This window comes from Capra hircus, chromosome 4 (genome assembly GCF_001704415.2).
Source record: "Capra hircus breed San Clemente chromosome 4, ASM170441v1, whole genome shotgun sequence".
In the NCBI taxonomy this organism is placed as follows: domain Eukaryota; kingdom Metazoa; phylum Chordata; class Mammalia; order Artiodactyla; family Bovidae; genus Capra; species Capra hircus.
In genome coordinates, this window is record NC_030811.1 from 112,112,479 (window position 1) to 112,139,624 (window position 27,146).

At 44.2% G+C, this 27,146-nt stretch overlaps 1 protein-coding gene across 3 annotated transcripts in view; it reads right to left on the reverse strand.

The window, feature by feature from the left end:
* The window catches only part of CDK14 (cyclin dependent kinase 14), a 673,238-nt gene that overhangs the window by 159,069 nt on the left and 487,023 nt on the right, over positions 1–27,146 (reverse strand). For all 3 annotated transcript variants that reach the window (XM_013963116.2, XM_018047444.1, XM_018047443.1), the window contains one exon: positions 21,566–21,629. In XM_013963116.2, the coding sequence (XP_013818570.2) occupies positions 21,566–21,629 (64 nt within the window). The remainder of the gene's footprint in view (positions 1–21,565; positions 21,630–27,146) is intronic.

Below are 27,146 nucleotides of genomic sequence, written 5' to 3' on the forward strand. Positions count from 1 at the left end.
TTAATACAATCTTGCATTTACTAGTAAATTATAATTCTTAGCAATTAATGACTGCACACAAATATGAGCTCTAAGGATTGCCTCTATTTAGAGTTTGACAGGATATGCTAATAGAAAAATTTTTTTCCAAAATACAATATGTCAGTTTTAGCTGTGCATAAAAGAGCTAAAATTGATAGAGAAACGTGCCACATGAAAGTGAAAAAAATAACAAAGGAAAAAGTCTTCCTTCATTTACTTTCCGTCACTACTCACATGAACTCTTTTTTTTTTTAACTTTTTATTTTGTATTGGGGTACAGCTGATGAACAACGTTGTGACAGATTCAGGTGAACAGCAAAGGGCCTCAGCCATACATACACATGTATCCATTCTCCCCCAAACACCTCTCCCATCCGGGATGCCATGTAACACTGAGCAGAGTCCCCTGTGCTCTTCAGTAGGGCCTTGCTGGTTATCCATTTTATAGCAGTGTGTGTATATCCATCCCTAACTCCCTGTTGCTTCCCCTCATCTCTCCCACCAGCAGCTGTAAGTTCATTCTCTAAGTCTGTGAGTCTCTTTGTGTTGTGTAAGTTCATCTGTCTCATTTCTTTTTAGATTCCACATATAAGGGATGTCAAACTCTAAATTCTTCTAGCGAATGTCACCTGCCACCGGCTCGTACGCCAGGCACTCCATGGACTATGGGCACACAGAAATGAGGACATTCTGCTTATAATTCGGTGGCCCAGCAAAGTAAATACACAATTACCAACACAGGGTGAAAGTGCTTCAGTGTGGATATGGACACAGTCCCCTGGGAGCCCAGAGGCAGCGCCACTAACCGCATCTGTTTTCTTTTCCAAATGAAGACAGGATAAGCTCAAATCTCTGAAGCTAGTTCCAGTAACACATAAGACCTGATCTCTTGCATCCAACATCTTTCAGATCTTAACTGACAAACCACACCATTTCAAACAGAGCTATTTCCAACAGTTTCTGATAACGTTTAGAATTAGATGTTTTAAATTCTAGTTTGAAAACAATTGCATCATGGGTAAAAATAAGGTTCCATTAGCACGAAAGCAACCTAATTCACTAGGTAAGTTTTGAAAACAAAAAGGGGCTTAAATTAGTGCCCCAAATCAGAGGTGTATTTAATAAAACGGTCAACTGCTTACGAACGATTTTCACAGATTATTCCAGTATTTGATTAGGAGTGCTTCACACTGTTCTCCTTCAGTTAGGTTTATTCTGTCACCATTTAATGTCAGCTTTCTCTTTCCAATTATGTTTAAACTAGAAGTTTAGAATGCGGTGATTTAAAGCACTGGCTACCTCACAGTGTAACTGAGAAGTGCAATTAATTTAAACCTGCAGGCTGATTTTCACCTTCTCTTCTTCTTGCAGGGACACGGCAGAGGATGGTCGCACACAGCAGGGAGCCAGGGAGGAGAGCTCAGAGAGAAGAAATCACTTTTCTGCGACGTGGTGGGGGTGGGGGACAGAGGATGGAAAGGTTTTGCTCACACTGCCATGCTTATCGGCAGTGATTCGCTGCAATTTCATGGGAAAATACTGGTGAACAATGCTATACATTCTGAAGTTTCCCGGCTTAAAAGAGCTAAATCTGAGATGCAGACATAAAGACTGGACTTGTGGACATGGGGTAGGAAGGAGAGGGTGGGATGAATTCAGAGTCGCACTGACATATATGCTCCCAGGTGCAAAACAGATAGCTAGGGGAAACTGCCATACAGCCCAGTGAGCTCAGCTTGGTGCTCTGTGATGACCTCGAGGGGTGAAATGGGGGGTGGTGGAAGGAATCTCAAGAGGGAAGGTATTTACATAAACATACGGTCTACTCATGTTGCTGTACAGCAGAAACGAACACAACATCGTAAAGCAAGTATGCTCTAATTTAAAAAATTAATTTTATTAAAAATAAAACAGCAAAGGGCAAGGGGAAGAAAAAGAACTAAACCTGAATGGCTTGAGGCAGTGTGAAAACAAAACCTAAATTGGAATTTTCCCATTTGCTTATATGTATGTACTGTATACTCTAGGAAGCTAATTTTAATTTTTATTTTCCATATCTCCTTCTCACCAGTGTATTTTTTGGATCTCATAAGACACTGCTATGTTTTTAACTTCAATAATGGGAAAACTTATAAGTAAGTAGTCAAAAAAACAACCAACTAAAAACTCCAATAACGTTCAAGGGACTTGGAAGGCTAACCCAGGATTTTTAAGCACACTTTTCTTTCTTTTTTTGGATTTAAAAGCATTGAATTTTTAAATAATATCCTGGAATAACTGTAAGTCAATATAAAAATGAGTATGTCCAAAATGCCACAGGAAATGTTAGATGTACTTTATAATATATTCATCTATTCAAAATTTCCATTCATTAGGGTTATTTTGCATTTTAACAAATGCATTTACTCTTGCCTCCTGAGCCTGTCGGAAAGTGGTAATGATTTAAGCCAAGAGGCTGTGGCCGAGCTATCGTGGGGCGCAGGTATTGAACCTGATGCCTGTCTCAAGATAGCTTCAATGGAGCAAAAAGGGTCCAGTCCTCTGTAAGGATGAATAGTAAACCAAGTCACGAATCACTCTCTGATGTTTCCAATTATGACTCTAATTGCTTATGTGGCAGAGTATAGCCATGAATCCTTCAGAAGACAGGAGTAGTCCTCATTCTCTCACTCACTCTACAAATATTTCTCATGTACATACTGTTTGCTAGGCCCTGTGGAAAAGCACTGCACGAAACCTACAAGGTCATCCACAGCCTACGATGAATCATGGAACCCAGTATCAAGGGGCCATCCATAGGAGAAAATTCTATTTACAGGTATTCAAAAGGATCTGTATACAAAACTGACTTTCTTAGAGTTATTAGGAAAACCAAGCCAGTGGTCCACGTTTCAGCGGATATTCTGGCTAACATATAGGAAAGCTGGATCTAAAACATTTATAGTCCTCAGACCAGAAATAAGAATCCATGCATAACAGATGAGAGTTTGGGGCTTCCCAAGCGGCTCAGTGGTAAAGAATCTGCCTGCCAATATAAGAGACTCAGGAGACCTGGGTTTGATCCCTGGGAAAGATTCCCTAGAAGAGGGCTCGGCAGCCCACTCCAGCGTTCTTGCCTGGAGAATCCCATGGACAGAGGGGCCTGGTGGGCCACAGTCCACAGGGTCACCAAGAGTCGGATGCACCTGAGCGACTGAACAGGCATTCATGCAGGCAGATGAGAGTCTATCCCAGAGAGGGCTACACTTGTTCCAAAATACAGGATGTCTCAACTCCAAAAAAGCACAGTAATCCAAAAAGGCATTTTAGAAATAATTTGTGTGTCTGCACAACTGCAACTCACAGCTTTAAAACACTTGCTATCCCCCAAATACATGCTGGCTGTGATTTGACACAGCCCCAGCGTTACTGGCGAGAGGCTCTGATGTGACCTGTTAACTCAGAACAGAATCATACTGCCTTGCTGCAAAACCCAGAGGGGTTTCCTGCAAAGGCCGAGTAGCCGTCTTCAGTCCTGGAAACAGGGGACTGAAGCATCCTGCTGTGAGCCGGCTGCAGCAAATCATCCTTTCCTTACCAACGGTGTGTGTTTTCAGAGAGCAATCTCTGGGCCTCCCTGGTGACTCAGTGGTAAATAATCCACCTGCCAATGCAGGAGACAGGGGTTCGATCCCCAGTCCGGGAAGATCCCACATGCTGCAGAGCAACTAAGCCCATGTGCCACGACACTTGAGACTGTGCTCTACAGCCCAGGAACCACAAGTACTGAGCTCATGCTCTGCAATTACTAAAGCCTGTGCTCCACAACACAACAAGAGAAGCCCCCACAAGGAGAAAACTGCACACCACAGCTAGAGAAAACCCAGCACAGCTGAAATAAATTAATTAACTAAATAAAAGAAAACCCAATCTCTGAGCAACTTCTAGAAGCAGACATCTACTCTATTCATTAAACATTCTTACTTCCTATGGCATTTACAGATAAACATACAAACACGGGTTTGTGTGTGTGCATATTCCCAACTGAGGTCTTCACACCAACCACACCTTTCTCAACCTAAAAGTTAAAGGACACGTCTCTTGCCATAAAATGCTTTTCTTTAGAGAAATAAAGTTTAATCTGTTAGGCATTTATCACAAAGTGTACTAGTCACCAATGAGACGGAATCCTTACAGCTCCCAGAAAAGAAAGGAGAAGAAAGACTTTGTGTCTCGGTCTCCATGCAGCCCCAACCCATGCCTGCATGCAAACTCTCCACAGGGAGAAAGAGACCAGGAAGACGGCACCTTCGAGGGGAAATGTGAGCCATCAGGTACCGCAGGTCCCCTACATATGAACCTTCAAGGTGCAAACTTTCACACATATGAACGTGTGTCTGGCTGCAGCAAGGGATGTCAGGTGTGAGTGAAACTGCAGCTTGCCCCCGGCTCCTCCTGCTCACAGTCCTTCAGCTCCACCGTCTCCCCCTCCTCCTCTTCCTCCAGTCGGTCTTCCTGCCTGTTCACTCGACACCAGCCCCTGTATGTCAGCTGTTGTACACTGCACTACTGTACTTTTCAAGGTACTATAGTCTAAGAGTAAAAATGTTTTCATTATGTTTTCCTTTTTACATATTATTTATGTGAAAAGTCTTATAAACCTGTAACAGTACAGTACTCTATATCCAATTGCGTTAGCTTGGTACCTAGGCTAACTTTGTTGGACTTTATGAACAAACTGGACTTAAGAACATGCTCTCGGAATAGAATGCGTTCATATGTAGGGGACATACTGTGGTCGGATCACTTCTTTCTACCAGTGACTAAACTGAGGTTAGAAAGGTTGAGTTGCCTGAGGCCATGATACAAACTAGTGGCAGAGGCTGAACCAGGATTCAGCGCCTGGTTTATCACTTGTTACCAAAGAGCTGGGTGATCCAAGCCTCCTACTGGATATTTGGCACACATGTCCTGTGTCCTATTGGTCTGCAACTTGATTTAGTCCGCATAACAACACTGTGGGCTAGGGGATAAGATCTCCATTTGACACATAGAGAAACCGAGGTACCGAGACACTGGGCACCTTGTCCGTGTCACATAGCTCACAAGTGGCAGAGCTGGGATCTGAACCCAGGCAGTCTGGATGTGGAGTCAAGGCTCAGCCACGACACCATGACATCTCTGTACGTCTCCACTGGAAGAGACTTGAAGTTTGACCTCAGCAATGCACAATGCTGGCAGCAGCACCAGCAGATCAAAGCTCCTTTAACTAGCAATGGCCCCCCACTCCAGTGCTCTTGCCTGGAAAATCCCATGGATGGAGGAGCCTGGTGGGCTGCAGTCCACGGGGTCGTAAAGAGTTGGACACGACTGATCGACTTCACTTTCACTTTTCACTTTCATGCACTGGAGAAGGAAATGGCAACCCACTCCAGTGTTCTTGCCCGGAGAATCCCAGGGACGGGGGAGCCTGGTGGTGGGCTGCCGTCTATGGGGTCGCACAGAGTCGGACACGACTGAAGCGACTCAGCAGCAGCAGCAGCAGTTAAAAAACACGCACACTTCCAGCTATAAGACCTTCAGGAAAAGGCAAAACACTAGAGACGATAAAAAGATCCCTGGTTGCCAGGGGCTAGAAGGGGGAAGGGATGAGTGAGGGGAGGACAGAGGATTTTTTTCAAGAGTGTGAAATTACTCTGCACGGTAAACATGTGTCCTGATACATTTGTCCCAACCCACATAATATACAGCACCAAAAGCAAAACCCTCAGTTATGAACTCCGAGGTATAATGAGGTAGGTTTCTCAGCTGAACGAATGCACCATCCTGGTGGGGGATGTTGATAGGGGGGAGGCTGTGCATGTGTGGGGACGGCAGGCATATGGAAAATTTCTCTACCTTCTGCTCAGTTTTGCTGTGAGCCTTAAAATGGTCTAAAAAAAGACAAGTCTACTGTACTTCCCTAGTGGTCCAGTGTTTAAGAATCCGCCTGGCAATGGTGGAGACACCGGTTTGATCCCTGGTCCGGGAAGATCCCACATGCAGCGGGGCAAGTTAGCCCATGGGCTACAAGTACTGAAGCCTGTGGGCCCTAGCACGCACGCTCCGCCACGAGAAAGCACAGTGGAGAAAGCCCGCACGCCACAACTGCAGAGTGGCCCCCACTGCTGCCACTAGCGAAAGCCCATACGCAGAGGACCCAGCGCAGCCAAACAAAGATACAAATGATGAAGTCTACTTTAAAAACCAACAGTGACACAATCAGTACTCTCTCCACCCCCGACTCCCTTTTCACATGTTGCAGAGCCTCAGCCTTTTAGTTTAGAACAAATCTGTCTTGTGTTCATGGGAAATGCCAGACAAATGTCTGCCAAGTTCCAGCGATCCTGGACATATTACTTAAAAAAAAAAAAAGACAGATCTTTCAGTGCCTCAGTTTCCTTCACAGATGGGAGAAACAGCAGTATTTACCTCCTAGAATTATTGTGAATCTTCAATAAGAAAATCCCCTTAAGAGCTGGGAAGAGTGTCTAATGCATAAAAAACTTTTGATATCTGCTAGCTATTGCTACCACCGGAAATTACTATTAATAATAAGCTTTAACAACTGATCATCTTGTACCCTTATGCTGTACATACACAAGGCAGACATATGGTATATTAAAAGCAGTATTACTCCAGGGAGGGTAAATACTTTAATTACCCTCTGTGGCAACAGTTACAGAAATGAATAAAAATCACAGACAGGTGAATACTCTTCAAATTCCTGTGATTCTGTGATTTTAATGCACTAGTGGAGAGCAAGGATTGGCTTTCTAAGACAATATCAATTGTCCTTTTTTAGCTGAGAGACTATGAGTTGACTCTACACAGCTGGCTCCAGAGGCAAAACCATCTGTGCACATACACATTTATGTCTTTTCTCAATAATTTCAACTTTGCTGTCTGCTTGCTCCTACAGTGCTCATCAAGGGTGGGTGTAAGCGAAGGACATTTCACCACTATCTTAAAACTGAGCTAACTGTCAGTAGTTCATTTATTATGTGTTACTTAAATATTTCGGGGGTGAAATATTACTTAACCAAGACCTTAAATAAAATAAACCAAGCTCTTTTCCTTCCACCTCTACATTAGCAAAAGAGTTACTGTTCCACAGTCATTATCAGGGGCTTTCCTAGGGGGGATTAGTGTTAAAGTCCCATTGCAGGAGACATAAGAGACGCAGGCTCGACCCCTGGCTCGGGAAGATGCCCTGGAGGAGGGCATGGCAATCCACTCCACTATTCTTGCCTGGAGAATCGCATGGACAGAGGAGCCTGGCGGGCTACAGCCCCTGGGGTCAAGAAGAGTCGGACACGACTGAAGTGACTGAGCATGCGTGCACACAGTTGTTATCAGAAGAATTTCACTACATGTAATCTCACTACGTTTTCTCTGGCATTTCCTGGACAGTGTTTGTCTCCCTCATTATGGATGCCCTCTAGTGAAAATAAACGGGAAATTCTTCAAGCAGATACCCAGAAAGTCAGTATAGACAGACCCTTCCTTGCACCGAAACGAATTTCTTCAATTTATAAAGATATCTCCCCCCAACAGGTCTGCCTATGGGGGAAGAGCTGAATTATTAGTTTACATTTTCAGTAATCATCATGATTTTTGGCTATTTAAAATTTTTAGTGTTGCCCATATGTATGACTTTGTTTTCTGCATATCAAATCCTTGGTCAGTTATGGACCTATGGGGAAAAGCCTACAGCCCCTGCCTATGGCATCACTGTTAACTCGTGTGAAAATAATTACTCCCTGAGCCTGGATTTGCTATCACGCAGCCTTCTCAGCCCAGAGTCATGGGCACAAACCATTAATCAAGAAGAGTTCACACTTGAGATGAAGCCCCTTTCCATCTCTGAGACAGGTTCGTGACTTTTTGTTGCCAGTAGGTCCTTCAGAAAACACACATCAGTTTCCTCCTCTGCTCAAAAACCCTTCCCTGATTCCTTCTGCACTGCGCGTAAAAATCCTAGCTCTTCACCTTGGCCGTCAGGAACCCGCCCCTGCTGCTCTGCCCCGAGTCATTTATCCAGTCGTGCTGACTTGTAATTTGTCTACTACCTGCCTCCCCCCGGCACGGACGCCCCATAAACCACGGGCTTATCTGCTTTGTTCGTGACCGTGTCTTCGGCACCTCCAAGGCTGCCTGGCACCCAGGGAGCACTTGTTAAGAATCCGAGTACATGAGAGTGTCTGGAGCATCTGGCTCTTGCTGATTGAAACGTGAGCTCTCGGCTCCAGCATTTTCTCCCCTGCTCGCAGCCACCCGTGACTCACAGCACGAGGGCCAGGATCAGAAAGTCCGAAAGCCCAGACAGTGTACCCTTCTGGTCACGTTTAACACTGTTTCACTTCCTCTGCTCTGTAAAGTTCATGTACCCCATAAATGTACCAATTAACTGGCTTTTTCACTGTGGGACTGTAGTGGCATTTACTGGGATGGGGAAGCACAGAGTTGAAAAAGGGGGTGGTCGATGGTGCAGGGAGACAGCTTTAAATGTCCTGAGCCTTAGAGCAGGCAGACCCACAAGGTTTTAGCAATAAAATCTGAGATAGGACTTCCCTGGTGGCTCAGTGGTTAGGAATCTGGCTGCCAATGCAGGGGACACAGGTCTGATCCCAAGTCTCGGAAGATTTCGCGTGCCCACGGGGCCGCTAAGCCCACATGCCGTGACTACTGACCTCACAAGCCACACCAGACAAGGCACCGCAATGAGAAGACGGCCCACCACCACTGCAGAGTAGCCACTGCTCCCACAAGCAGAGAAAGCCCAAGCGCAGGCGGCAACGAAAACCCAGCACAGCCAAAAATGGATAATAAACAATTAACAAAAAATCTGAGATGATGGCTATAGATTTGCAGAAGAATCTTTCAAGTCAATCTTTATAACCGTCACATAGTTATACCCTTGAATAGTCAGACATAACCCATGACTGATATATTTGCTATCAATCACTCAAAAAAAAAAAAAAAAAGACATAAAGAGGGATTCTTGAGGAAAAGCATAAAGTGGGAAAGGAAATACCTGGTAGAGGACACAACATGAATGGTACAAAATCCTAATTTGTAGATACATGCTCTTAACAATTTAAAAGCACTTTTATATTAGTTCAAATCTTCTTTAAAGTAAGTATGTAAAACATGGCAAACAGAATGTAGAAATGGATGATCTCATTTAACTGCCGTAGGACTTCTGTGAGCTGGAGGGAGGGGATGGGAAGCTTCTGGAAAAGTAACGAGGATGACCCCACATGTCCACAGCTGTCCCCTAACAGCAGGCGTGGTCTCTGCAGGCCAATATCCTGTCAGGAAACTGCCCTCCTCTCGACCTCCCTGCACTGAACATCCCACTGAACAATTTCTGCTGCTTGCAGTTTTTCCATCACCTTTTTAAAGACCAGGGAAAAGTCCCGAGTGTGAACAAAGGCTTAGGCTTCAGATCTCCTCTGGTCTGCAAGTCATGAAACTGAGCAGTTCCCACAACATGTACCAAGGACTGGACATTTAAAACTAAACATCCACAGAGGGAGTTTGGAGTTGACAATTTATTGGAAGCACAAGTTTCAAAGAAGATACCCATACTTATGGAGGGTAATATTAGCAGGTAACTTGCCAGGTGGTTCGAGTGGGAAAGGATTCCACCTGTCAATGCAAGAGCTGCAGGAAACTTCATTTGATCCCTGGGAAGATCCCCCGGAGGAGGAAATGGCACCCCACTCCAGTATTCTTGTCTGGAAAATCCCATGGATGGAGGAGCCTGGTGGGCTGCAGTCCATGGGGTCACCAAGAGTAGGACACGACTGAGAGAATAAACCACCACCACCACCAAGGGAAACTTAGCAAGTAACATGATAACCACTCAGTTATTCTAAATACCAAATGAAATAATATGTTGAAATATTTTGTAAGTAGTATTGATTAAAATACAACATAAATATAAGGTGTTATCATCATGGTATCTATTCCTGAAATAATTTACATCTTCCCTCTGGAATTAAGACGTCTGGCTCGATTTAGTTTGCGGACTTCAGTTAGGCCTGTGAATAGGCAGGATTGACAAGTTTTTTACCTCATTACAGAACCTGAGTACAACTAAATCCAAACTTGCCTGTTGCCTTCAAGGTCAGTATGTCTGTGGGCTTAGTTTTGGGCACAGAATGTTTAAAATATTATCATTTTGCAATTTGCTTCCAACACTAATTATTTTGTTTTTATATTACTGCATTCACTGCAAGAAATTCTTGCAGGCTTTAACAAACTTTCCTTAAGCTGCTTCTTGGATTAGATAACTTTCTCTTCAGAATAATACAATCGCTTTAGAAATTCTGTTTCCTTGCTTGATTCAGGAAAATAGAATTATTTCACCCTAATTTCATTACTTTGAATTGCTTTTGGTCTAGGAACATTTTTCTCTCCCTGCATTTTACAGTGGCTTCCTTTTCTAAACTCCTGAATAATAACTGGTCAGTAAATAGTTGCTGAATGCCCCCTGTGTTGGAAGCATTTAAGAGATGAATACAAGTATCATATATGGACTCTACATGTTATTTGGGGTCCAAACTATTTCATACAAAAGTGATGTGTGTGGTTTCTAAATACAGAGATCAGATCTTTCTCATTTTGTGTGTGTGTGTGGCTACTTTCTTGTTAGCCTAATTGTCAAGAAACTGTCCATTAGAAGAAAGTCAATGAGAAATTATAATACAGATACAGCAGAATGATCCCCCATGGTTCATTCTGTAAAAATACAGCACTGGATTGCAGTCCAGGCTGAGACCTCCTGGGATCTACTTCCACCTGACAGTGACTTTGGGGAAGCCCTTTAATATCTCTGACCTCGGCTTCTCGCCTTACGAAAGACTGAGCAGGGCGAGATGCCCCATGGAACTTCTTTCCGCTGTAATGCTCAGTCTGCTTCAGTAGTTAAGGCACAACCAAAACACGGCTTCCACTCCCAGCTCAAGCAGTCCTGCAGTTTCCCTTGATGGCAGGGAACTGCAAAATCTTTTCAGAGTTCTCAATCCCTCACCCTGATTCTACCAGTCTGGAGAACCTCAAATGCCTATAATCTGCCTATAGAACTTATATTTTGCCCTGATCTGGGATTACCAGAATTTTCAGGACTGTTCCCTACAGACTGGCAGGTCATGCGAGGCAAATGTGGGCTTGCCTCAACATGGCAGGACGTCCAGCATCCCAGCTTTATCTTCAGACAGGCAGCGTTCCAGCGCAGTTGAGTCCAGCTCTTTGTGACACCCTGGACTACAGCCTGCCAGACTCCTCTGTCCAGGGATTTCCCAGGCAAGAATACTGGAGTGGGTTTCCATTTTCTACTCCAGGGGCTCTTCCTGACTCAGGAATAGAATCTGTGTGTCCTGCACTGCTGGTGGATTCTTTACCACTGAGCCACCTGGGAAGCCCCACAATTCTACAAAATCCAATCAATCCCTCCAAAACATACACAAGATGTTTTTTAAAAAATATTAATGCTCTGTCTTATAACCCAAAATTCCAAGCATCACTTCACCAGAGGTGTATGAGCCATGTGGCCTCTGCTGATGTAAAGCAGGCAGGACAGAGTGGTCCTGGCACCCAGATGGGGAAGACTCTTCTTATCCCAGAAGGAAATGGAGCAGAGGGCATTACGCAAAAGCATGTCATGATGAACCAAACGAAAGGGCAAATGTCATCATTTGGCAATGGACTCTTACTTTTGATAGACAATGAGGTTTGGCTGGTGATGAATCCCATCAAAGGCAACAGAATGACTCTAGCGCTAAGAATACCAGAGGGTCACCTCGCACCTCCGAGGCTGATCCACAGCAAGCATCCTGAAGAGGTTCCAGGAGCCTCTCTGGAACGAGAGGTGGGCGGAAGGTGGAGAGCAGGGAGAGAAAGATAGAGAAGACTGAAGGGAGAGGCAGAGAGGGAGAGACCTCTAATCTTTAAAAAAATTTTTTTTTATTATTGTGGTAAAAGTCACATAATATAAAGCACACTTTTAACCACCTTTAACTGTACATTTCAGTGGCACTAATGCAGGCTTCAACATCATCCACCTCTTCAATTTTCTACCTTCCTAAACTGAAACTCTGTCCCCATTAAACACTAAGCCCCCATCCCCCCTCCCTGCCCCTGGCACTGCCAGTGTACCTTCTGACTCTACGAATTTGATTATTCCAGGTACCTGTATATACGGAGGGCTTCCCAGGCGGTGCAGCGGTAAAGCCGCCTGCCAAGCAGGTTCAATCCTTGGGTCGGGAAGATCCCCTGGGGGAGGACATGGGAAGCCACTCCAGTTCTTTTGCCTGGAGGATCCCATGGACAGAGGAGCCTGGGGGGCTACAGTCCATGGGGTTGCAAAGAGTCGGACACGACTTAGGGACTACACAGCAGCAGAAGCAGCAGCAGCAGGTACCTCGTATAAGTGGAATCAAACAGTATCTGTCCATACCTACTGTGTACTGGCATGCATTTTTAGGGTTAACTTCATCCATGGAGAGACCTCTCATTTGGAGATCATAAACCACAGAACTGAGGCTGAGGGAAAAGAAATGAGAAGGCAGTCAGGTTCAGAGACACAGATGCACTTCCCAATTCTTCAGAGAGAAATTTAAAGAGAAGTGAATGATGAAAGTTCCAAGGTTGGATTCCTTATTTACATGTAATACATGCACGTGTGTGTGCACATGTGCGCCTGTGTGTTACATATTTTTTTTTTTTCCTGCAGCTGTGGCCTGTCCCCGCTGCCTGGTTGCTATGGAGACCAGAGGCAAAGGAATTTTGTGATAGCATAAATATAAGTGCAGAGGAGGACACATTCATGCTAAATACTAAAGAATAGATCCCAATTGTTATCTAACTGTTCCTTTAATATCTTAACAATTGTTCTCAAAATGTTCCTTCACTTTGGCCCTACTTTCCAAGGGAAAACGTGTTAGTTAAGCTCTGAGCTAAAATGGAGCAGTTGAGAAAGTAAGACCATCTTATTCACACACATTTCCTCATCTCCCCTCGAGGCTCCATCATGGTCTCCTAACTGACCTCCCCGATTCTGCATGGGCCGCCAATCTCAGCACAAGACCCAGTGTGATGTGATTTTACCATCATGTAACCCAGGTCATGCGCTATCGTGTACAAAACGGCCCCGTGTTTCCTATCTGCTCAGAGTAAAGGGTGAAGGTCTCCTAGTAGGCCCTCGAGGCTCCTTCTGACCTGCCCCAGTGCCACTGACGGTGACCTCATTTTCCAGCGCCCTCCTTCCCTCCCCAGGACCTTTGCACTTGCCGTTCTCTTGGGAAAGTTCTTCCTTTAAATACCTGCCTGGTTCTCTCTCTTCCTGTCCTTCAGTCAATTGTTATCTTTTCAGTGATGACTGCCTTGATTGTGTTTGCAATTTAAAAGTGTAAAGCACTCCCTTCCCTGGGACTTTCTGCACCCATCTGTTGCTCTGCCTCCCTCTGTTACACTCTCTACCGCTTCATAATCTATTTCACTTGTTATACACCTCTCCCACCTACCACGGTCTTGTGTGTTTTGTTCACTGCAATGTTCCCACTTGCTAACCACACAAATGGTGCTCAGCACATGTTGTTGCACTAATAAATAAGTTTAACTTATTCTATAGAAATAAACTGCGAATAAATGAATTTTTTAAAAGACCTATTAGGAATTAAATGAGCAGATGCTACATTCAAGGCACTCACCTTTTAAGCTTTATTCATGATCCAGATGACAGTCATGAAACAATCCATTTGAAAATATAAATTTGTTTTTCCAATTTATGTAAAAATATGTAAAAATTTGTACATCTATCTATCTATAATAGCAATTGGTCTTTTTAAAAAAATACAATGACCGTACTGTTCCAAGCCACACAGATTTTTTTTCTCTTGAGACAAAACAATTTAAACAAATCTAGTAAGATATGTGAATGAGGATTATTTCAAAAATTGGTTAAAAGTTGGAAACAATCATTTAAAACATTCCAGAGATGCAAAAGCTTTTTATAGAAAAAGGGACACTTTCTCTAATATATGAAGAATTCCTAGAAATTAATGAAATGAGAAAATTAATTAATGAGAAAATGACAAATGACACATAGCTCAGCTGTAAATTGGGTAAAAGTGATTAGCTGGTCACAGAAAAGGAAATACAAGAGATCCTGAAAAATATGAAAAGATGCTCAACCCATGCAAATTAAAACTATATTAAGAACTTTTTTTGTCAGCTAACAGGCAAAATCAAAAAGTCTGACTATACCCCGTGGAGTGAAGAAGAAGTTCTCATGCATTGCTCATAACAACCAAATGGTACTAACCCTTTGGACAACAGTTAGAACTGGACATGGAACAAGAGACTGGTTCCAAATAGGAAAAGGAGTACGTCAAGGCTGTATATTGTCACCCTGCTTATTTAATTTATATGCAGAGTACATCATGAGAAACGCTGGGCTGGAAGAAGCGCAGCTGGAATCAAGATTGCCGGGAGAAATATCAGTAACCTCAGATATGCAGAGGACAGCACCCTTATGGCAGAAAGTGAAGAGGAACTAAAAAGCCTCTTCATGAAGGTGAAAGAGGAGAGTGAAAAGATGGCTTAAAGCTCAACATTCAGAAAACGAAGATCATGGCATCCGATCCCATCACTTCATTGTAAATAGATGGGGAAACAGTAGAAACAGTGGCAGTCATTTTTGGAGGCTCCAAAATCACTGCAGACGGTGACTGCAGCCATGAAATTAAAAGACGCTTACTCCTTGGAAGGAACGTTATGACCCACCTCGACAGCATATTAACTATCAGAGACATATTTTGTCAACAAAGGTCCATCTAGTCAAGGCTATGGTTTTTCCTGTGGTCATGTATGGATGTGAGATTTAGACTGTTAAGAAGGCTGAGAACCAAAGAATTGATGCTTTTAACTGTGGTGTTGGAGAAGTCTCTTGCAAGTCCCTTGGACTGCAAGGAGATCCAACCAGTCCATTCTAAAGGAGATCAGTCCTGGGTGTTCATTGGAAGGATTGATGTTGAAGCTGAAACTCCAATACTTTGGTCACCCGATGCAAAGAGCTGACTCATTTGAAAAGACCCTGATGCTGGGAAAGATTGAGGGCAGGAGGAGAAGGGGACGACAGAGGATGAGATGACTGGATGGCATCACCAACTCAATGGATATTACTTTGGATACACTCCTGGTGTTGGTGATGGACAGGAAGGCCTGGTGTGCTGTGGTTCATGGGGTCGCAAAGAGTTGGACACAACTGAGTGACTGAACTGAACTTTGGACAACAATTTCACAGAAGTCTTTAAAATTATAACTGTATACAGCTGACCCCTGAACAACAAAGTAGTAAGGGGCACCAACCCTCTGTGCAGTTGAAAATATGCCTATAATTTATAGGCTGCCGTTGATATCTGGGCTTCCCTGGTGGCTCAGAGGTTAAAGCGTCTGCCTGCAATGTGGGAGACCTGGGTTCGATCCCTGGGTCGGGAAGATCTCCTTGAGAAGGAAATGGCAAACCCACTCCAGTATTCTTGCCTGGAGAATCCCATGGATGGAGGAGCCTGGTGGGCTACAGCCCACGGGGTCGCAAAGAGTCGGACACGACTGAGAGACTTCACTTTCACTTTATTTGATATCTGTGTTGTACATCCCCAAGTCAACCAAACATACTGCAGAGTGTATTAATGGAAAAAATGCATCTATAATGGACCCATGCAGCTCAAACCCATGTTGGTCAATGGTCACTGTACACTTGTTAATTCTTGAACCCTACTTCTGGTCATTTATCCTTCAGAAAAACTTGCAAACATGCAGTGTGCGTATTTATGTGTATATATGTATGGGGTTGCAATAATTTACAACAGTGAAACGCTGGAAACAACCCAAACATCCACAAGTAGGGACAGGTTTGTGCCTGGTCAGTCGCTCAGTTGTGTCTGACTCTTTGTGACTCCATGGACTGTAGCTAGGATTCTCCGGGTAAGAATACTGGGGTGGGTTGCCATTTCCTACAACAGAGGCTCTTCTTGCCCCAGGAATCGAACCTGCATCTCCTGTGGCTCCTGAAGTGGCAGGGGGATTCTTCACCACTGAGCCACCTGTGAAGCCCAGGGACAGGTTAAATCCACACAGTGTAAAGCTATGTGGCTGCAGGAAGACAGGGAAGCCAGACGGGCTTCCTCTATATGGTGACAGGACAGGACCTACAGAACACATTCATGAGAAGAGCAAGACCCCAAAGCGTGTTTCATATGGGAAATACAGAAACAGACATTCACAATTTCTTATATTTACATACATGAAAGAAATATGAGGGAAACTAACGACTAAGGTCCATCTAGTCAAGGCTATGGTTTTTCCTGTGGTCATGAATGGATGTGAGAGTTGGACTGTGAAGAAGGCTGAGCACCGAAGAATTGATGCTTTTGAACTGTGGTGTTGGAGAAGACTCTTGAGAGTCCCTTGGACTGCAAGGAGAGCCAACCAGTCCATTCTGAAGGAGATCAGCCCTGGGATTTCTTTGGAAGGAATGATGCTAAAGCTGAAACTCCAGTACTTTGGCCACCTCATGCAAGGAGTTGACTCACTGGAAAAGACTCTGATGCTGGGAGGGATTGGGGGCAGGAGGAGAAGGGGATGACAGAGGATGAGATGGCTGGATGGCATCACTGACTCGATGGACGTGAGTCTGAGTGAACTCCGGGAGTTGGTGATGGACAGGGAGGCCTGGCGTGCTGCGATTCATGGGGTTGTGAAGAGTTGGACACGACTGAGCGACTGAACTGAACTGAATGAAATGGGGGCTTACAGTGGGGGGCAATAGTTCTGGGGAAGGGGGTAGGTGGCAGAAAGGGGCGGGGAGGCCTTGTACGGCGTTCCTTCATAATACTGTTAGACATTGAGAGTTGCTTAAATTTATTATCTATTCAAAACCTGGGCAAAGGACGTCCAACCTAGTAATCACACTCCTTGGTATTTACCCAAAGGAGCTGCAAACGTATGTCCACATGAAAACCTAGGCAGGCTTAGCTTCCCCCATTATCAACATTCCCTATCAGAGTGGTACATCTGTTAGTAAGTGATTAACCTACATCATTATCACCCAAGTCATATTCAGGTTCACTCTTGATGTTGTACTTTCTTTGGATTCGAAAAACATATGCAAACATGTATCCACCATTATAGAGTAGCTTCACTGCCCTAAAAATTCTTTATGCTATACACACATGAGGGCAGGGAACATATGGGAAATCTCTGTCCTTTAAGGCCAATTTTGCTGGGAATCTGAAACAGCTCTAAAAGATAAAGCCTTTGAAATAACTAACTAGGAATAAATAAGTAACAACGACAAATGAATTATGTCAAGGCTCAGCTAGGAGTGAGCAGGGCCATGGGAAAGGAAGGTGGACAGAGGGGGGAAGAGACGAGAACCCATGGACATGTACACCGGAAACCCTGCACAGAATTGGATAACAATTTCAGCCAGCCCAGTCTCTGGATGCCCAAAGGGCCCATCAGTGTTTCTGGAATGATTTCATGCAGTTAGACTGAAATTGTTTTCACAGGTTAGACAGACCTATAAATATTATTTTCAATAGGGGAAAGTGAACTAAAGTAATCTGGAAAGTGTTTATCCTGTTATATCTTATACCTCTTGGTCCATTATGAAACACCATAACAACTTTCTACCAATTTAAAAATCAGTGCCATTGAGGGGTTTTTAATTTTTCCTTTTAAAAAATAAACTTGATTTATAAGACGAAGAAGAAAGAGAACCTGTGCAGGGATGTTTATAGCATTTCTATTCATAAGTGCCAAAACCTGGAACAATCAAGATGTCCTTCAGTAGCTGAATGACTACATAAGCAGGGGTGCATCCAGATAATGGGATATTAATCAGTGCTAAAAAGAAATGAGCTATCAAGCCAGGAATAGATCTGGATGGACCTTAAAGGCATATTAGTAAATGAAGGCAGCTAATCTGAAAAGGCAACATCCTGTATGATTACAATTACATGACGTTCTGGAAAAGGCACCACTATGAAGATAGTAAAAAGATCAGGGGTTGCCAGGGATGAGCAGAGAGCGGGGAGGGGTAAAGAAGCCGAACACAGAGGATTCTTAGGGCAGTGAAGCTACTCTGTATGATGCCACAGTGGTGGCCACAAGCCATTATAGAATTCGCAGGTGACTCAGTGGTAAACAGTCTGCCCGCCAATGCAGGAGACACAGGTTCGATCCCTGGATTGAGAAGAACCCCTGGAGGAGGAAATGGCAACCCACTCCAGTATTCTTGCCTGGAAAATTCCATGGACAGAGCAGCCTGGCAGGCTACAGTCCATGAGGTTTTCAAAGAGCTGGACACAACTCAGCACATACACGCACAGACCCATAGAGTGTACCACGCCAAGAACACACCCTAATGTAATCTGTGGACACTGAGGATAATGATGTGTCCGTGGAGGTTCATCAGACTGTAACCAATGTACCAGCTGGTGGGGGACACTGATAAATGGGGGAGGCTGCACATGCGTCAGGGCGGGGGGTATACCAGAAGTCTCTGCCCCTTCTGCTCAGTTTTGCTATGAACCTAAATCTGCTCTAAAAAATAAAGTCTATTAAACAAAGCAAAACAAAGTATGTCTTCAAGGCTCAGACTTTCTTACTGTCCCTGAGACTTACTGAGGCACTCTTTGGGGGCAGAATGCGGAGGGGGCAAGTGGGGTGGGGCAGGTAGGCCCTAGGACTAGAATTTCTCCTGGGGGAATATGTAACCCCTTCCCCAGGACTCCCCTGATGGTCTCAGAAGACTCCCTTTGTCTCAGTCCATTATTTTGTCTCTCCTTGACTCCTCCCAAGGGAACTCAGGAAGCATTTAACACATCTACTCTCACCCACGAGCCCTAAGCATTGTGTGGAGTGTGTTTTTTGCTCGTCAGCATCCATACCTTATGCACATCTAACACATTATTCTTCTGGATCCCCGTTACATTTTATTGTTTCCCTTCTTCTTAATTTTATCTATTTATTTTTGGCTGCCCTGGGTGTTTGCTGCTGTGCCCCCAGGCTTTCTCCAGTCGTGGCGCTCAGGCTTCTCATTGCAATGGCCTCTCTTGCTGCGGAGCCTGGGCTCTAGTGTGTGCAGGCTCAGCAGCTATGGTGCAGGGGTTTAGCTGCCTGGAGGCCTGTAGGATCCTCTGGGACCAGGAGAATTCTCAACCACTGGACCACCAGGGAAATCCCCCATCACCTTTTATATATCTGTGGTTGCACTCATACATAAAATTAATAACTTAAACATATATATGTGTGTGTGTGTGTGTGTGTGTATCAGTTCAGTTCAGTCACTCAGACATGTCTGACTCTTTGCGACCCCATGAATCGCAGCACGTCAGGCCTCCCTGTCCATCACCATCTCCCGGAGTTCACTCAAACTCTTATCTATCGAGTCTGTGATGCCATCCAGCCATCTCATCCTCTGTCGTCCCCTTCTCCTCCTGCCCCCAATCCCTCCCAGCATCAGAGTCTTTTCCAATGAGTCAACTCTTCGCATGAGGTGGCCAAAGTACTGGAGTTTCAGCTTTAGCATCATTCCCTCCAAAGAAATCCCAGGGCTGATCTCCTTCAGAATGGACTGGTTGGATCTCTTGCAGTCCAAGGGACCCTCAAGAGCCTTCCCTTGGATACATATACCTTTATATATATATATCATCAGAGTCACATAAATAATGCTCACTTTAAACACTTAGTATAATTCAGGGCAACAGACATTTATTGAACCAAAATATGTACTAGTCAGTGTCCTTAATCTCATGAAGTTCTCAAACTGTTAGTTCAGTTTGCATCCCATCATAGTACTTTCCCAGAACACATGTAATAAGTGCTTTTGTATGCTGTTGACGAAGAGAAACCTATTCACACCAAAATAAACCACTTACTCCATGTTCTCTAGTCCAGACACTTGGCAGACCAAATGACTATCTTAATTGTTCCTTTCTGCATCTAACTTTATTCATTTCAACTCTTTTCATATTCTCTGTTTTATTTCCCTAGGACTTAAGGTTTTAGATATTAACACAAGGAAGCTAGTCTTCTTCAGGAGCCTGCACTTGGAAGATGTATAAAGAGCTCTGTTCTCACGTAAACTCCATAGAAGCAGTTAGAGAATGCTTCTTGCTCAGTTAAAGAAAGAGCAATCCACGTTCAATTGGTAACTTTCTATAGTCCTTCAGGACACAGAGGTTATTTAAAATATTCAGTAAAAGTACAAAGAATCCTTGGGGCAGCCAAAGAAGATAAAAGAATTCTCAGCACACTGTATACCTTCAGAAGAGAAATATTAAGAACAAAAATAGTTTCCCATCTCAGTCATTCTTTGGGATTGAAGGTTAATTCCTGGTGGTCCCCCAGAAGAGAGGAAGGGGAGAAAAAGAATGTACTTGACTCCTGTACCAATAATTATTCATCGCTCTTTCCCCTCATAAAGTAATAGCCCATTAGCTCTTCCATAAAATTCCTTTCAATAATTTAATGGTAGGGCTTCCCCTGTGGCTCAGACGGTAAAGACTCTGCCTGCTACACAGATATCCGAGTTTGATACCTGGGTTGGGAAGATACACCACAGAAGGAAACGGTAATCCACACCAGTATTCTCTCCTGGAGAATTCCATGGATAGAGGCGTCTGGCGGGTTATAGTCCGTTAAAGAATTGCAAAGAGTCGGACACAACTGAGCGACTGACAACGGTAACTTTCTGCATTTTATAATTCATGTTTTTTAACCAAGAAAATAAAAACAAAAGTATACTTTACAATAATTCATCCCACATATTTTTATTAAGTTTCCAATTCTAAAGCTTTCATTCACCTATAAAAATTACACAGACCATTTTGAGATTCTTCTTCCAAGTGTCATTATTAAAACTAGAAGTTTCTTGACTGCCACCTACTGGTACGAAAAAAGTGACAGCATTTTAAAAGTTTCACAATTTCTCTCAGATTTTCTGGCTCAGGGTGTAAATATTTTAACATTTTCAAGTGGAATGTTGGACATATAGAACATTTTCTCCGTTTACACTCAAATTAATTGACCATGTATTACTAGAGTTTTTTTTAAAATAAATCAAATATGAGTTTTACTTTTTCCAATTTAATACTTTTTTAGTATTATTACTAGAAATCACACAGATGGAGTTCAGCAGCTAGATTTAAAGTTTGTTTTTTACAGACATGGAAGCTAATCTAACTGATGATGAAATGAGAGGTCACTTCAAGATTAGCCAGTCAAATCAAACAAAAACCATACGGTGAAACACTGATGAGGGAATGTCATTCAGTCTATTTTCACCAACAAATAAACCATGAAGACAAAACAACTCCAATAAGAGGTAGAGTACACAGTGGCCAATGTAGCCAGAATTTTCCAGGTAAAATAGCCTCAGGGAGCGCATCTATACGTTCACCGTTCGCATGTCAGAAGCAGTCAGTTGTTTGTAATCAGTGAAACATACCTGGCTTAAAATGTGGTAGAGAGTGAACTCCGGGCCACGTGTCCTCATTCGGCGTTCCAAGAACCTAGTGGAGAGCAGGAAATCGTGGAGACAGACTTATTATTTCCAAAGCACTCAAGATTCTCCAGTGTAGAAAACAATATGATGAAACTCTTGATTTTTTTTTTTTCCATTATTGTGTGCCAGGGATTTTATTTCAGTAAAAACAGCTAAAGAGCCACCCGAGTCGAATGTCTGTGTTTTAACAAATGCAGCTAAATGCGGTCAGGCAAGTTAAATCTGCTGCGTTTTATCAACTCCAAACTTAAGAAGTAGGCCTAGGATGCAAAGGATGAGCTGTCATCTTCACAGAACTGAATAAAGTATGTATGTGCCCCTCAGGACTCTTTCAAGAGCTTTTGTCCTTCACGGCGGTATCAGACATGTCATCATTTAACAGTTCTAAGAATTCTGTTATTTCTTCCCCCACATCCGCTCTCTGGGCAGCAGGATGTTTCAAGGAAACGGGACAGACGGCTTGGGATGCTTACATTTTCCGCTGGCCCCGCTGTTTGTCGTAGTTAACGGCTTTAGTCTTGTGACACACAGTTTCTTCATCCCCAAATACTGTTCTCCCTACACTATCATTTCCTTTCCACACTTTCAGTTTCTTTCTGCATGCTGCTGCTGCTGCTAAGTCGCTTCAGTTGGGTCCGACTCTGTGCGACCCCATGGACAGCAGCCCACTAGGCTCCTCTGTCTCTGGGATTCTCCAGGCAAGACCTCTGGAGTGGGTTGCCATTTCCTTCTCCAATGCATGAAAGTGAAAAGTGAAAGTGAAGTTGCTCAGTCGTGCCCGACTCTTAGCGACCCCATGGACTGCAGCCCACCAGGCTTCTCCATCCATGGGATTTTTCAGGCAAGAGTACTGGAGTGGGGTGCCATTGCTTTCTCCGTCCATGGTCAACTACCAATTGGCATTTGCCAAGCTTCCCTGGTGGCTCAGATGGTAAAGAATCTGCCTGCAATGCGGGAGACCAGGGTTCAATCCCTGGATGGGGAACATCCCCTGGGGGAGGGCATGGCAACCCACTCCAGTACTCCTGCCTGGAGAAGCCCATGGAGGGAGGAGCCTGGAGAGCTACAGTCCATGGGGTCGGAAAGAGTCGGACACCACTGAGTGACTAGGTACACAGCACAGCACAAGGGCACTGCCACTGGCTGAGCAAGAGCACCTGCCATCTGCCTCTCAGGAGACTGACCCCTGCACTGCGGCTGCTGACCTTCAACACCCTGAGGAGTGCAGGGTGGAGTGAGGCACTCCGTGCTCCAGGGAATCTGCTGGGACAGGTCTTCAGATAGTTGGATATTTTCAGGAACTGAACTCATAATCCCAATCCTTACATCTCTTCATATATAGAAAAATCACTAAATCCCTTCCTGGTGACGTCAGCTCCTGGTGACTGGCAGAAAACCTCTTGTACAGTAAGCACTGATTGCATTGAGCTCCCCCTTCAGCAGAACCTCATATTCTGACCTTCCCCCACTGCCTCCTTGGAGCGGTCTCTCAAGCCATCAGAGGTGCTGCCTCCTGGGCCGGTGTCCTCATTGCGTCCCGAATAAAACTTAACTTGCAACTCTCAAGATGTGCATCCTTTTTAGTCGACTGTCTACTTTTCTATCCCTATGTCCACTTAATAAATATTCACAACATGAAAGTTGAGAATTACGTTTTATTTGGTGGAATTTTTAGGACTTCAAGCCCAGGAGACAGCATCTCAAGTGAGCCTGAGAAAACTGTTCCAAGGAGACAAGGGGTGCTGGGGGAAGAGTCAGGTTATGTAGAAATTTTGCAACAAAGGTCAGGGAATCTGAACTTCAAAAAAAATTTTTTTTTTTTTTTTTTGCAAATTAAAGAAAACCAGATATCCCAAGTTAAGGAATTTAGTGCTTTGTTCTCTGGCTCAGACGGTAAAGCGTCTGCCTACAATGCAGGAGACCTGGGTTCGATCCCTGGGTCAGAAAGTTCCGCTGGAGAAGGAAATGGCAACCCACTCCAGTACTCTTGCCTGGAAAATCCCATGGGTGGAGGAACTTGGTAGGCTATAGTACACGGGGTCGCAAAGAGTCAGACAGGACTGAATGACTTCACTTTACTTCTGTATAGGAAGGTGCAAGAGTCTGGGCTCCCTGAAATCATTCCTTTCATATGCATCTCAGCTATCTGGGGCCAGAATCCTGTGTTTTCACAGCCCTGAATTTCCTCAGGGCTCCCTGTAGAGAGTGGCTGCAGTCAGATGGATGCTACAAGGCAGGTATTCTTTCTGTCCTGAGTTCCCTCAGGGCTCACCAGCTCACCTTCCAAGGTGGCAGTAATTGCTGATGACTCTGACATCCTTGTTTACAGATATGGCAGGAAATATTCCATTTCTCAACCACAGTGTTTGATTTGGTCAACGTCATTAAAAGGCAGTTCTGGTTTACCTGTAACTGGGCACACTCTTTTTGAATTTCGAGTTCCACCATCCATAGCTATTACACTCAGTGATCATGGTAGATTGCTGATGGAGCGCAGGGGAGCTGAAAGGTTTAGGATCTCAGATCACGGAGGCAGAAGTGACCCCTTCGGTCCCCTCCTTGCTAGCCATGGGGCCTCACAGAGCTTCAACTTCCTTCTTTGTAAACCAGGGTGATAATGAAGGAGGAAACAGACAGAAAGCAGGACTTGAAAGCAGGACTCCGTCTTGGGCCGGACTGTGGACTTTGAGCTATAGGCCCAGTATCTATGGAAACGACAACCAACTGGAAAACCAGGTCCCCAGAAGGAAAAGCCCCAGGGCTCCTACCTAGACTCTCAGTTGCCTAAAAGAATACCCTAATTATCTGTATAACTGAATAGAATCATACATTCTATTAGGCTTATTGGGGTTTGACCACAGGCCTACTGATAACTGTCCACTGTTAACCACCTAGGCTTAAGGCAAATGAATCACGGGTTAACTTTGATTATATCTTTCATTTTCCTTTCTTCAGACTAGTTTCAGGGAATTTGGGGAGGTGGGTTTGGGCATGTACACTTAGGGAATATAAGGTTTTCACAAAAACTGGTTGGGGTCCTTAGCTAAGAGGAGACTCTGCCTTGGGCCCGCCGGTGTAATAAACTGCACTCCACTATCTGAGTGAGTTTGTTTCCCAGAACGCATGGCTACAACAATAACAGCAACTTCATCACCTGTGGCAGAACACTCCCTGGCATGCGGTAAGCACTACACAAGAATTAGATACTATTCAAAGCACTCATAGAAAACGGGTCAGGTCAAGGAGGTCTGGGCAACGGGGCAGAAACCAGCCCACCCACTTTTCCCATAGGGATCTCCTGATCTGGGGAGATAGTGCCAAATGTGTAACTCAGAACTATGATAGGCCAATACGGACAATCAAATCAGTTAGGAAGGGGGAGATATAAAGGCAGAAGCTGGCAAAATTGGAGTTGTGGCAGAATCCTGGGAGGAAATGATGCATGCTCACTTCATCTCTGGGAATTAGCAGGTGCTGCTAGGAGGTAAGGAAACACAGAGTTCTGACTCTTCGTGCATTGACTTTCTGGGGGGTAAGGACTATGATGGGCTTCCCTGGTGGCTCAGATGGTAAAGAATTCACCTTCAATGTGGGAAAGCTGGGTTCAATGCCCAGGTCGGTGAGATCCTCTGGAGGAGGGCATGGCAATTCACTCCAGCATTCTTGCCTGGAGAATCCCATGGACAGAGGAGCCTGGAGGGCTACAGTCCATGGGGTCTCAAAGGGTCAGACATGAATGAAGAGACTTAACATGCACGCACACAAAGGCTGTGATGGCAAAGGGGAGTTTCACTCACTGCTTCCTGCTTTGACAAATTAGGGTTAGACACAAGTATTCCATTCCTCTTGAAACACTGGGTTCGGAGAATCAGACAATACAATTCTTGCAAGCACTAATTAACACTAATATTCACAGGGAGTAGATCTGATAAACAGAGTGCCTGATGAACTATGGACAGAGGTTCGTGACATTGTATAGGAGACAGGGATCAAGACCATCCCCATGGAAAAGAAATGCAAAAAGTCAAAATGGCTGTCTGAGGAAGCCTTACAAATAGCTGTGAAAAGAAGAGAAGCGAAAAGCAAAGGAGAAAAGGAAAGATATAAGCATCTGAATGCAGAGTTCCAAAGAACAGCAAGAAGAGATGAGAAAGCCTTCCTCAGTGATCAATGCAAAGAAATAGAGGAAAACAACAGAATGGGAAAGACTAGAGATCTCTTCCAGAAAATTAGAGATACCAAGGGAACATTTCATGCAAAGATGGGCTCAATAAAGGACAGAAATGGTATGGGCCTAACAGAAGCAGAAGATATTTAGAAGAGGTGGCAAGAATACACAGAAGAACTGTACAAAAAGGATCTTCATGACCCAGATAATCATGATGGTGTGATCACTCACCTAGAGCCAGACATCCTGGAATGTGAAGTCAAGTGGGCCTTAGGAAGATCACTACGAACAAAGCTAGTGGAGGTGATGGAATTCCAGTTGAGCTGTTTCAAACCCTGAAAGACGATGCTGTGAAAGTGCTGCACTCAATGTGTCAGCAAATTTGGAAAACTCAGCAGTGGCCACAGGACTGGAAAAGGTCAGTTTTCATTCCAATCCCAAAGAAAGGCAATGCCAAAGAATGCTCAAACTACTGCACAATTGCACTCATCTCACACACTAGAAAAGCAATGCTCAAAATTCTCCAAGCCAGGCTTTAGCAATACATGAACAGTGAATTTCCTGATGTTCAAGCTGGTTTTAGAAAAGGCAGAGTGCCGGGAGCCAGCATGGGGAATCCCGCCCATGGCAAAGGTCATGAGGAAGAGGCCTGACAGAGCAAAGGTGAGATCAGGCCTCAGGGGTCCCCCTGGACTTTCTCGGGCATCTACCCCCAAACCAGAGTCTGTCTGCCTTACTGCATTATGCCTTCCACCAACTTTTCTGACATTAAGAGGGGGCTATCCCCCACTAGCTTTTTCTGGAAAAAGTTAATTTAGAGCTTTTAGATAATAAGTCTCCTGGGCATAATAAGAGTGTTTCAATCCAAAAACCCCTCTGATGGCTTTCTAGCCTGCCTGACAGGTTTATCCGGACTCTTACAGCTATGCATGTGATTGTTTACAGCCTCCTGACCCAGGGAGGCACAGGAAGCTTAACAAATTCTAGGAATGTAGGGCCTTCCGAAGAATCAAAATCATTAGAATAGAACTGATTAAGGGTTTCATTGTTGAGCCAATACTTGCTGCCAAGTTTTCATATCTTTTATTTGTTGATATAGTTGGTATGTAGAAAGAACAGGTAGTAGCCCTGGCATTAGCAACATTAGATCTTTGAGTTAAGTACTTTCTTATAACCCACTGCACCTTTGTTCTACAGGAATGTAACTTTATTTAGTACTTTGAAGGTGATGCAGATTAAAGAAAAAACACTTCAAGGGAAAATGAGTTTTCTGGTTGATAGACATTTATCTAGGAAAAGAGCCATAAAAATGTTAAGAGGCCTCTTGGCCAGAAGGTGATGTAAAACCACCTAAGA